Genomic DNA, 13,478 nt, shown 5'->3' with positions numbered 1-13,478 from the left:
AACTATTTAACACGGTATTAGACCATACACCTACGGTTGAATTTCACGAGGGAATACTTAACGTTAACATTTTGGATCCTAACGTAAAAAATTTTGTCATTCTCGATGATTTACTTTGCGAAATTTCTAATAACAAAGAAGTTACGAATTTATTTATCCGGGGGTCCCATCACAAGAATACGTCAGTTTTCATTTTAATGCCAAATTTATATTACCCTGGAAAGGAAATTAGGACTTTAAACTTGAACTCTCACTATTTGATAATATTTAAGTCTCCTCGTGATAAGTCAGCGATTTTCCATTTGGTGCGTCAGATTTCACCTACTAACAGTAAATACGTCATCGACGCGTTTCATCAAGCGACGGTCAGAAATTTCGGATATTTATGGATTGATTTAAAGCCAACCACATCAGATCAGCATAGACTACGAACCGGACTACTACCTGGAGAAGAGGCTGCCGTTTTTATTCCAAAATAAATCATGTCTAAGAGAATACATGATCATCGTGACTTTTTGAAGTTCCTCACCACGTGTAATTCCTGTCAAAGGAACGCTTCTATCAAATACGCTAATAATGACGCGATCAAGGCGATTGCGGAATGTTGTATAAATGTGTTACGAGGGAACGTCAAACTGACAGATGAACAAAAGCAGCGGTTGAAGAAACATTGTAGCCATTTACGGAAGCTATCACGGGCCAATACCACAGCGAAACGAAGGAAGATTTTGGTACAAAAAGGTGGATTTCTACCTCTACTGTTAGCCCCCCTTCTATCTATCGTGAGCAGCGCAGCCGGCGCGGCAATTAGTCGAGCGATCAAGAATGGCTAGGAAAATGATTTTAGTCCCCGAAGAAGTTTACAAGCGTTTGAACTCTCAACCAAAAATAGAACTTAACGGTGATCAGGATACAAAGACCGTTTTGAATAATCATAAACTAAATCAGTCACAGAAAGTAGAAATGTATAACCATATATTACAACGGAATATAAACAAAAAAACTAAGAAAAAATCTGTCGAACAACCGAAGAAGAAGAAAGATTGGTATTCGGAAATAGCACTAACGATTCCAGATTCGCACCTCAAACCCGCCATTGCTTTGTATAAGTGGATTGAAAATAACACTAAAATTGAATGGTCTTCCAGCGGTGAACTTATGTATAGAGGACGTTCAGTCGTCGGATCCAATATCATGGACATCTTACACGAGACTGTTAAAGGATATAGATCCAAGCCGAAACACGATACTGTTGGCATGGACCTTTTTTACGAATTACTTACGAAAGAAAATGTTCCCAAGACACTTGTAAAAAATAAATTTCCTTTTGATACCGAAACTGATTTTCTTACCGACATATTAAACGAATCAACAGATGTAAACCCTTTTGACGTATTACCTTATAGTCCTCAATCTATGAATGGCGATGGATTACCTAATTGGATATCGTTGAAATAAATATTATCCATATTTCGTTTCTTTTTCTTTCACATACGAAATACAATCCACCATGGAAGGTTGCGTTGAATCTGGTATCTTAGCATCTTTATCCGTGTCGTACTTTAAATCTCCGAAAGTCATCACAGCATTTTTACTTTTATTTATTATTATTATTTTTGAACTCTTTGATTTCTTGTACTGGTATCAAGAACGGAAAATGAACTGCACGAGCAATGGACAATCTTGAAAAAATATACTTTAATGTAAAGGATCCTGGAAGTTACGGCGGTGTACAAGCCCTTTATCGCGCAACCAAAGCAAAGGGTCTGAAGGTTTCCATAAATGACATTAAGGAATTTTTAAAAGGGCAAGATACCTATACTCTTCACAAACCAATTAGACAGCATTTTCGACGGAACAAGACGATAGTGTATGGAATAGACGAACAATGGCAACTTGACCTGGCAGACCTGCAAGACATCAAACGTCACAATAACGGTTTCCGATATCTTTTATGTTGTATTGATGTATTTAGTAAATACGCTTTTGCGGTGGCCACAAAAGACAAGAAAGGGACAACGATGGTTACGGCGTTAAAAGCGATTTTAAAATCATGTAGAAAACCAAATATTGTTCAAACTGATCACGGAAATGAGTTTCTTTGTAAAGAGGTTCAACGAGAATTGAAACGTAGAGGAATCAAGTTTTTCGCGACGCATTCTGAAGTAAAATCGAGTGTCATCGAACGTTTCAATCGCACTTTGAAATCGCGCATGTACCGTTATTTCACCCAAAACAATACGCATAGATATATCGACGTACTGCCGGATTTATTGGATTCTTATAACAACAACTTCCATAGATCTATAAAATGTAAACCTGTTGAAGTAACAAGCGGAAATTCAAAACAGATATGGGATAATTTATATGGGAAAATTGATTTTTCTCCTCCTGTCAAGTTTCATTTTGAAAAAGGCGACTTAGTTCGAATCAGCAAAAATAAAAGAACTTTCGAAAAGGGATATAAATCTAACTTCACCGAGGAATTATTCAAAGTAGTAGAGCGAATACCGAGAGACCCACCGGTATATAAACTCGAAGATTTGAACTCCGAGCTAATTTTGGGAGTATTCTACAAAGAGGAAATACAGAAAATAGGGAAGGACCTCAACAACTGTATATTTAAAATAGATAAAGTTTTAAAGAGGAGGACAAAACCTGACGGAACTAAAGAATTTCTCGTACGTTGGCGTGGTTACAGCTCCGATTTCGATTCTTGGGTGCAAGAAATCGTGACACAATGAGTTTCTATATTACGCTCCCCTCGGACTCTTCCATGCACTATTTTAAAAATAACACTATAAGCAAGTTCAGAACGTATTTACCAGAACCGTTAAATCTCGATGATGCTTACGAAGTTGGTCTTGCTGAAATAAGTTATCCCAGAACTTGGAATAACGTTGAAGAAGAGTGTGTTGTTCGAATTTGGAAAACAATTTCGGAAGAATCAAAAGGAAAACTAAAAAAACAAATGAAACAAGTTTTGACTAACTACGTCAAAAGAGATCTCAGCGGAATAATGGATTTCGAAAATATCGTAATACCACCAGGGTATTATGGAGTTGAGGATTTACTAGAAATTTTGTCGGTTGACGATTTTGGTCAAAATATTAGCTCTAGAGTCAAGTTTCATTATAACAAACCGAATCGCAGGGTCGTGGTTACATTAGAGAAGATGAACCAAATACATTTCCCCCACGAAATTGCCTCTATATTAGGGTTAACGAGAAACCCCGGAGAAGATGTAACTGTTGACAACTCCATGACTGCGCCTTTCAGCTGCGACATGGACGCGGGTTTACATTCCCTGTTCATCTACTCGGATATCGTTCAAAGCCGATTGGTCGGCGACTCAGACGTACCCCTTTTGCGAATTATAAGTATTCAAGGGAAAGACGGCGATATTGTTGAGAAGGAGTTTTCGAGACCTCATTATATGCCTATAGCGAAAAACAATTTTCAAACGATTGAAATTAATATTATGACTGAAATAGGTCGTCCGGTACATTTTGAACGAGGAAAAGTGCATGTTACGTTACACTTTAGACCACGAAGAACTTGGACTTCCCTATAAAAACCTAAGGAAAATCAGATTTATCTTCATTTACGGCGAGAACGTCAAAGAAGAAACATGCCGTCTCGTAATTTAGATTACGTTTCCGTAAGCGACTTTCAAAATTATTACTTGAATCAAATTGGACACGGATCTATCCCTGTATATCGGGGTGTCGCTGTTCAACGAGGGTATGGACTCGGAAGTATATTGGCTTCCGCATTTCGATCTGCCATGCCCATCTTAAAAAAGGGAGCTTCCTTTTTAGGACGGAAATTTTTAAACACAGGTGCTAAAATCGCCTCAGACATCTCCGGTGGGGTATCACTCAAAGAGGCTTTAAAGACTAGGGGGAAAGAAGCGGGGAAAGAAACTTTGAGGAGAGCCGCTGAGCACGTGAAAACTCTCACCGGTAATGGTAAAAGGAAACGAAAAGCGTGCAAAATCATCAGTTCAGTTCGAACCAAGCGTAAGAGAAGATCTGCTCGTCCAAGCTCCGATATTTTTTCATAATGTCACTAGCACACCCCAGCTCTCAAAACAGCATTAGCTCGGACCGTATACTCAAACTGGAATAATAGGAAGTCAGTGGGTAGAATATAACCCTACATCAAACGTTAATGAAAATCAGACGATAACTTTCTCCATCGCGGGAAACTCGGAAACCTACATTGATTTGAAAAAAAAAAACGCTTATTCAAGTTCAAGTAAAAATCGTAAAACCGGATGGATCTTTACCAATAGACGAAAATATCACCGCAAAAACACCCGCGGACAAAGTTGGACCAGAAAATTTATTTTTGCACACCCTGTTCGGAGAAGTTCACGTCTCATTGGGTGACAGATCAGTTACCTCGTGCGCTCAACAGTACCCTTACAAGAGTATGATCCAAACTCTCTTGACATTTGGAGGACCGGCTAAAAAGAGTTTTTTAACGGGTGCGCTCTTCTACAAAGACGAAGCGGGAAAATTTGATGGGTTTTTCGACAACAATGGATTCAAGAATCGTGCTAAATTCGCTCAAGAAGGGGTAATAGATATGATTGGAGTGGTACACGCTGATATTTGCCATCAAATTCGATTTATTCCTAACATGATTGACGTGAATTTTAAGTTCATTAAAAGCCCAAATGAATTCTGTTTACACACTGTTGGTACGAAATGCAAAGTCGTCTTTTCCCACGCGTCAATGTTCGTCAGGAAAGTTAAATTGACACCCGAGATAATGATTGCGCATGCTAAGACGATGGAATTGACCAACATGAAATTTCCATTTACGAGAACAGAATGCAATTCCTTTTCCATTTCCAGCGGAAACAAGATAGCCGTCAAGGACAATTTATATAGTGGTCAACTACCAAATAAAGTAGTCATTGGTTTAGTCGACCAGAATGCCTTTTTAGGTGATTTCAAAATGTCTCCGTTCAACTTCCAAAATTTCTCGCTGACTCAAATAGCTTTATACGTTGACGGGAGTAGTGTTCCCCAGAAGCCTTTAAACCCAAACTTCAAAGAAAACCTTTTTATACGCTCTTACGCTAATCAATTTCTTCAAACTGGTCAATGGAATATCGACGAAGGTAATTTTATTGGACGTGATGAATTTGCCAATGGAAACGCTCTTTTCGTATTTGATTTAACCCCGGATCTCAACGGAAGCTCAACCGAATGTTTCAACCTTTTAAAGAATGGGAGCGTTCGCCTAGAATTAATCTTCGGAGAAGCGTTACCGTCAACGGTTAGCGTTGTATACTATTCGGAATATCAATCATTGGTTGAAATAGACAAAAACAGAGCAGTTTTATTCGATCAAAGCTCATAATGGACTCGCGTCAACTCGCGTGTAAGAACAGGTACTTGAAAAGGGAATCCGGCAAAATTACTACCATAAAGTATCCGTCGTCATAAAGTGTTATTATTTTAAATCGTTTAAAATATTATTAACCAAATACAAATACTTTTGTTACATTTGATAATTTTAAGTAAATTTCAACAATATTGCGTTAATTGATATAATATTGGGTAATATTTATATTATATTGGTTAAAATAAATATTGGATACATTTATATTGTATTTTGTTAATCTACGAGTACAATTTTTTTGCAGCGAACGAAATTACAAGAACTGCACAGTATTATTAGAATTTACCAACTATTATTTATATATTCAAAATAATACATCAATTTACCATATTTTAAATGAATATTAACTATATTGTTTGAATTTTCCGATTATAATATTAAATAACCCGATGTTATAGGAATTTACCGAATTTTTTTCGAATGTAAATAAAATTATTTGAATTACCCAATATTATTCAACACACAAAATATCATTTTAATTTCTTGAAATTTATATTAATGTAGATAATTCCATTTGAACAAAATCATTGATATCTCAATTAAGCCAAATTATTTGAATTTACTCAATTTATATGAATTTTCCCATACCTTTTCTAAAAGCTAGAGATACATTGATACACTCTATTTTGCAAAACGGCGCCGGATTTATTTCAAAAGAAATAGAACTGATTTACTCGGTCAGATAATGAAACTTTGAAAATTTCTGAATAGTTGTCGAATGATAACGGAACTTATCGGAACATGAGATATTTCAACATACGCCATTTTGCAAAATGGCTAAGGATTTTTTTTCAAATAGTAAGGACTAATTTATTTGATCATTTAATTAAACAGATTAATCGACAAATAATTACGGAACTTATATGACCGTGAGAAATTTTGACGTCCACCATTTTGAAAAAATGGCCTCGAATTTGTGTTTAATTTAAAAAGATAATGTTAAGTACAGAATTTCTAATTAATCACCAAATAATTTAGCAGTTATCGCAATATGTGTGATATTTATATCCATTTCTTTTTTCAAAATGACGTCAGATTTTTATTAAAATCGTTACATTATCTGAACGAATGTATAAGACATTCGTTCAGATAATGTAACGTAGAAAACTTCACATAAATCGACGAAATATTTCGGCAGTTATCGCATAGTAAGTTATATTTATATCCGTTTTAATTCAAAATGGCTTCGGATTGCTAAAAAAATCTATGGGGCTAATCTGGTAATTAAACGGAACTTATGGCACCACGAGTTTTATTGATATTCTTTATTTTGCAAAATGGCGTCTGATATCTAGGAAAATCTATAGTACTTACTAACTCGAGCAGATAATGTAACGTAAAAAAGCCAAGACTTATCGGATAAAAATTAGTTTGTTAATATTGTTCAGATTATGTATTATATAAATTATCTTTTTTGGCGAAACTACATGGCAGTTTCAACAGCGTATGTTTTACAAATAGTTTGTATAACACTTTAAGTAACGATGTTTTAATTCAATTTAGCTCGAGTTCAGCCAAAATAGATTTAAATTTATTTCCCTTATTAGTGCAAAATAATCCAACAATGTTAAGGGCTTCAAAAGTCGCATGATGACTTAGGCCTAAGGTGGTGCCTTGGGCATTAGCCTAGCTGATTATTATTATTATTATTGTTAAGTTTACTATTTTTTTCCATTAAAATAATTTTTTTGATTTTGAAGTTTTGCATCGGTGGGACCCATAGAATTTGCTACTTTCCCATGTCGTTTTACTTTAATTTTTTCCTTTTTTTATTTTTCACAAACATTTTTGGTTACCAATTCAAAAGAGAACCTCAAGATCTAACAATCCCTCAACTTTGAACAAAATTGGTAAAAAAAACTATCGGGTCGTCTCCTTGTAAGTTTAAATCTGGGATAAAAACGGTAAAAGGCTTTCTTATTTTGAATTTGGTTATTTATTTTTACTATTTAAAACAAGATAGCCCAATAGGAAGAAGGAAAAAATACACTACTTACGTTAAATAACTTTCCTGTATAACTCTCAATAAAAGGTGTAATTTGTGGGTTGTCAATAATATCACGCAAAGTTTTAAGAATCCTTGGAATACCAAGAAATGCGATTTGGCTGATGATGTAGGAGGAAAGCTGTTGTATGACGAAGAAAATGCTGCACATCCAGATTCCCAAGAGAAAACGGCTTCCCAGGTTCCGTGGGATAAATTGACTGGCTGGAAAACATTTAAATCAATCTATCAACAAAGATTATTTCTCCAGTTTGAAAAGATGAACAAGAAATTTGAATTATTTGACACTTTACTAAACATAAGTACTCATATTAAGTAAAATCTGTGATGCAACTATAAAATTAAGCAAATTTTAAGAGTAGGGTTAAATAATTGGTTTAAATTAAAAAGTGAAGGTTAAACATTTTCTATTTAATTGCTTCTGTGTTTCCGATATATTTAGATGACAGAGTTATCTCACTAACGTTTGAAGAGAGTGATGGTGCTAAACAGTCCGATATGTTGTTTTAAAATCTGAAGGTTTTTCTTTATATCTGCATGTTTAGTCCAAACAATTCGACGGTCTCTCGCAAATCGTACTGCGCCTGAAGAAGTGTTTTTCCCTTGAAACATTAATTCCATCAGGAATGAAAGTGTCGAGTACATCAAGACAGAAAATAATATAACCAATAATTGCTGGAAAGAAATAATTACAAATCTAATTAGTTGATTTTATTCACAAAAATATCTTTGGTTTAAATAAAAAATATTTAATTTAATTTTAATTAATTATTAATTTACAGTTTTGCTCTACCTTATAGTTAATAAGAGTAAACATCAAAAACCAGTCCATGGAGTATTCTAAAGGTTTTCCTGATAAAATTGTGAATTCAGATTCCATAACTATATTACTTGGTATCCCAATACTGGTATTTATCAGTGATTTAAAGAATACAATTGCTGTAATATCAATTTTCTAAAAAAAAATGTAGTAAAGGATTATTTTTATTTCATAACAATGTCAGGTGAATAATATTAATATCTATATAGTGATGAAGAATAGCCATCATATTTTAAGGGATAATATCATGTTTCTTAACAACTAATAACACATTGACGAAGACAGAAAGAGCGCATCTTGTGCCTGTCTGTACTTATTCTGAGGTTGAACAAATATGAGGGGCCATTCTAAATATATATATGATATACGAATTAAAAAAAAATTATTTTTGTAAGTACCCGGATATTAAAACTGCTAGCGCTCGTGATGGTTTATGTTTGACATTACCGCTAACCATTTTCTCACAAAGGCGGGAATATTTTAGTTGAGTCAAAGCAACAAGGCACGAAGCACTAGAACTGAGGTATCAAAATCCCTCCTTCCATAAGCCCCAAATTTAACGTTTATATTCAAATGCGTAAACAAGGGATTTATTTGTAAACCAGCTACAGGTGTTTATGGCTTATTAAAATCACGTAAAAGTCATTTGCATAACCTTGAAAATGAAAATTGTTCATAGTCAATAACTAATTTAAATTAAAAAAATATTTTAGAATGACTACGTTAACGGAAGTTTAAAAAAAAGAAATTGTAGCTCCTAAAATCCGTTCTTTAACGATTTCTAGATAAAAATATGTAAAAATAAAACATATATGATTAACATGTTCAATTACTATTTTAATATCATTAAATCTTCTGCAATCAATAAAGTTTTTGTAGCACTTAAAATAGTGTCAGGCAATTTGGATTGTTACTTACTCCTTCCTGACCCAAGTCATCTATAGACTCATAAGAATCCCATTTCTTTAATTCATATCTGAAGAGAAAACCGAATAGCTCACGATTATTATGAGAAAATGTAAACAAAATTAATAAAAATGTGATTAAATGAAATAAAAGAATATAATATTATTATTCATTTAAAGGTTTACTCTTCACTGGTGTTATCAAAAATTGCATAGTTGATAAGGTCCGCAATAATAAATGCCTCTCCGTATGTTGAACTGCGAAATCTCCTGATATTCTCGTCAAAAACGAAAAACGGTGCCGTGTCCTAAATTAATCATTCATGATATTAACAAAATAAGGAATAACAAGAGATTAAAAATGCATAAATTTTAGAATTAACCAAAGGAATGATTATCAAACGTGGGCTTGAAGTATACGTATGAGACAGGTGTCGATCTCAAGATATTGGGGTGGTGGAGTGGTTAGCAATTTCGCCTCGCAGCAAGAGGAGCCGGGTTCGATCCCAGCTTGTGGCACTGGGTGAAAACTCGGAACAACTCCTTCTGCGTAAAGTTTATAAGTTCTCTCCCCACTGGCTTAAGGGTTTTCCCCCGAAATCTTCGGTTTCCCCTTCCATAAAAACTTGTTAAGGTTAACGGTAATTGATAGTGTACGGAGCTGTTGGCTCGAACGCGTGGCATGCAGGGCTTGTCACCACCCTCCTACGCATTGTAACCCGGCCACCTGAATTAATGGCTTCAAAAGTCGCTTGATGACTTAGGCCTAAGGTGGTGCCTTGGGTATTAGCCTAGCTGATTATTATTAAACTTTGCTGAATGAGATATGATACGCATGAAAATTCGAGGCTTTCCGCACAAGTAGAAACAGATTTGCATCCTCGACTCGCTTGAAGTTGGCGATACACAGTGGTCTTGCTTACTTCTATAAAACATCCGGCGCGATGCAAGCTTAGGTGACACGTGTTATATGTGATGTTCCTTTGAGCCTGCACCACGTGCTGTTTATAATAAGAAGTGCTTAGTCGAAGTAAGTATCTTTCTATTGGTTTGTATATACGTAATTCGCTCCGTTTCAAATTACGTTTTTAAGGTTTTGTGGACGTCCCAAGCGGCTACGTAATAGATCTGAAAAAATTAAGCATCCAGCAGTAGGACGAAAAGGACCATGAAAGCTCTCTCATTGAAAGCGCTAGATCATTTAGAATTCTAATAACCACGGTTCGTGCCATAGTAGGACGGAAACGGAGACTCGGTTATTTGGGACCTTTTTACCACAGAAGAGAGATCATTGCCATTTGCGTTTAAGAACGAAGTCCGGAATTTATATCCAAATATGAATGTCTTGGGTCCCTACCACTCTCTCACCTCAATTTATTGAAAAACCTGCTTGTAATAATTAGCAATTTGATAATTATTTATATTTTACTTTTCATAATAATTTTTCATAAATTCTTTAGTTGTTTTAATATTATTAATAGTACAACAACATTATAAATTATACAGATATATACCGTGTTTTAATTTTCAAAATAGATTACACCCATTTATTGAACAACAACAATCGTGCAAAGGTTATCGCTTGAATGGATGAAATCATTAAAACAGGCCTTTACTTTGCCGACGATCTGTTAAGCATGGTTCCTTGATCGATTAAGTGGAGTTTTTGAATATTTGGGGTTAGTTTTCTACTGAGCAGATTTTTTCTTTTAAATCTTTCAAATGCTAAATCATTGAGTTTCGTGTCACTTACGGCAACCTATCCAATACGGATAATTTCAAGAATTATGCAAGGATAACTTCTTCAGTTAATCAAATTCTTCATATATCTTGGTAAGACTTTGACTACGTGGGTCGACTTGAAATCTAAATTAAGTGTATCTACTAATGGGAGCTTTTAATCGTTAAGGTATCCATTCCTACAAAGCTTGCGCAGTAATCTGTACCCCGTTTAAAGCTATGCGTGTCCCCGCATGTTTTAACGCAAACGAGGTTATATGTTTGTCGGATCACGGCCAACTTTGATCACGCGCTGTTCGCGCAACAGCGGCCAACACATTCGTCGAAATTCCGCGAGCAAGGATTTTCACCCTATAAACTGTACTATAACGTGTAGGAGTTCAGCGCCACGCTCGGTTGTTATATTGACTTCAATGTAAAAACTATACTAAAAATAATAATCCGCTAGGGGCGCTGACGTCATACACATCTTTTGCTCATAGGTTAACACAGAAACGTCAAAGAAAAGTCAATATTGGAGCCCTTGAACAAGAAGGACCGGAGGAGCTTTTGCTCTTTCTCGCTCGTGCTGGTTCGTTACCCACAGCACAGCGCGTTTATGAAACTATTAAAGCTTTACCTATCATGCCTACTTTAAGGTGGACCTTCTAAGGTTTGAAAACATTATCTTGAACTACTTGAAAAATTTTAATGCTCTGAAAGTCGATGTTCAGTCGAATGAATGACTCGGTCTTCAGGAATAATCTAAACTTAAATTTAATTTCACGATGATTTAAAGAACTATCTTTTCGGCTTAGTGCTGTGCTGGTGCTGAAATTTGGTATGTTCTTGTGTAAAATCCTTTTATTAATTTATCTAAAACTTTTAAGTTTTTGAGTGAATCGTGCTTGTGATTTTATTAATATTATTATTTTTTACATTCAGACCAAATATTATAAATTGATCCATATATGACCCCATCAATTATTTAACGGTATGCTAGAAAAATCTAATAAAAGATACATTAAATCTCAATGTTACTGAGAACATTGTGGACATTTAGTTTAATTTAATACGCAATTTGATATATTTTAGCTTGAAGTATACGTACCACGCCATCGTATAATATTTTCAGAACCATAGCAAGTATTTTAAAATTACGTCTTTAAAAAGATAGCTCTGAAATAATTGAATACAAAATATATATTCAAAATTTTTTCGAGTCAAAATAGATCTAGGACACTCCGCTCGGTTCAACAAATAATAATAATTTCCTAAATTATTTAATATATATCTACTTACATTTGTTATTGCTATTCTTCCTTTTAAAACCAAATTGTTGCTACCCCTTCGTAAAAGGTTTAAAATTGAGTGAATTTATGAATACACATTTTGTTTTGTGTCACTTTAGTTGGAAGCGAGCTCATGACCAACTTACCGTGCCATATCCATCTCATTTCATTCTCTTAAAAATGTGGTGAAGTATTGCTAGGAAAAATTCTAATTGAATATAAGCGTTACTTAGATTAATAAACGCTTCGGTGGCGAGCGGAAACTTTTAATGGGAGAAAAATCAATTTGGGACACCAACCGCAGAATGAGGTGCAATTTATTTAGAAAAATAATGTATTAACTTTTCTGATATTTTGCGAGTATAAAAGTGAAATAAACGAAGGACACATATGCTGAAAGCGTTGTTGTGTTAAATTGGATTATTAACTTTCTTAAGCGTTATAGACTCAGAGGTTGAGCTAAAAGTAATATATTTAAACGCGTAAGAAATATAAAAAGGTAAGTAGAAAATTGGATGTATAATATTTTCGTGATGTAAAGTATATTGATTTTTTTATTTTCCATAAGTGTTACTGAGAGCAGTCTGTGTTGTGCTTCTAATTTTACGTTAAACCTTGTAAAATAAGCTCCTCTTTCGATTTTAATGCGCATTTTTGTTTACGTCTTGGCACGACTAACTAAACAAAGTCGAAAAGATCACGTTTAGAATGCCCCGAAGTGGATGTGATTGTACATCTCCCTCCGGCCATTAAGTAAAGTCACTAAATTTGACTATTTATTTGGTGTGATTCATGGCGGAAAGAAGCTTACAGTTATAGTCGCTGAAAATGTAAAGCATATCTTTGATTCCAAACCAGCGTCTGATACGCGAGGGAATCGTCAGATAAAAGGACGTAAGCCAGAAATATGTGATTATTTAAGGCAGATGCAGCGTATTTAGGGACAAACTGAGATAAAAATATCACGACAAAGTGGTAAAGAGGAAGATACTCCTGAAGAGAGGCACACCCAGCTTTGCAAGGCAACGCCTTTTTGGGGAAAATGGGGCCACGTGCCCAAATGAACGATGGCTTTATAAGTCGCTTGATGACTTAGGCCTATGGTGGTGCCTTGGGTATTAGCCAAGCTGATTATTATTAAAGATTTTGAGATCGATTAAGAAACTTAAATTTCCTATCGACAAACAATACAGTGATTTGAGCAGGCCGCAAATTAAAGAATCAGTAAATTTTGGATGCCGGCTCCAACGTTTAGTACATTTAGAGACAAAACCGAAAACATAACAAAGACGATGGCAAAGATTGAAGAGCTATGAAAA

At 34.9% G+C, this 13,478-nt stretch overlaps 2 protein-coding genes across 2 annotated transcripts; both read left to right on the top strand.

Annotated features, from left to right (window-relative positions):
* Window positions 1-1,673: 1,673 nt before the first annotated feature.
* On the top strand, window positions 1,674-2,744 carry LOC149943358 (SCAN domain-containing protein 3-like). The gene has a single exon (XM_090176050.1). The coding sequence runs from the start codon at window positions 1,674-1,676 to the stop codon at window positions 2,742-2,744; it is 1,071 nt and encodes a 356-aa protein (XP_090032176.1).
* Window positions 2,745-3,631: 887 nt separating this feature from the next.
* LOC149943357 (uncharacterized protein F54H12.2-like) lies at window positions 3,632-5,376 on the top strand. The gene is made up of 2 exons (XM_090176049.1): window positions 3,632-4,022; window positions 4,256-5,376. Exons 1-2 carry the CDS (start codon window positions 3,632-3,634, stop codon window positions 5,374-5,376), a joined length of 1,512 nt encoding a protein of 503 aa, XP_090032175.1.
* Window positions 5,377-13,478: the final 8,102 nt, after the last annotated feature.

Source organism: Leiobunum rupestre, chromosome 5 (genome assembly GCF_980474605.1).
Source record: "Leiobunum rupestre chromosome 5, qqLeiRupe1.1.hap1, whole genome shotgun sequence".
Taxonomy (NCBI): domain Eukaryota; kingdom Metazoa; phylum Arthropoda; class Arachnida; order Opiliones; family Sclerosomatidae; genus Leiobunum; species Leiobunum rupestre.
This window is presented reverse-complemented; position numbering and strand designations above follow the sequence as displayed.

Bases quoted from the DNA above. Each gene is read 5' to 3' on its own strand.
- LOC149943358 (XM_090176050.1), top strand. From the start codon at position 1,674: ATGGACAATCTTGAAAAAATATACTTTAATGTAAAGGATCCTGGAAGT.
- LOC149943357 (XM_090176049.1), top strand. From the start codon at position 3,632: ATGCCGTCTCGTAATTTAGATTACGTTTCCGTAAGCGACTTTCAAAAT. The intron at 4,023-4,255 runs GTAAGAGAAGAT...CGCTTATTCAAG, and splicing joins CAGTTCAGTTCGAACCAAGC to TTCAAGTAAAAATCGTAAAA.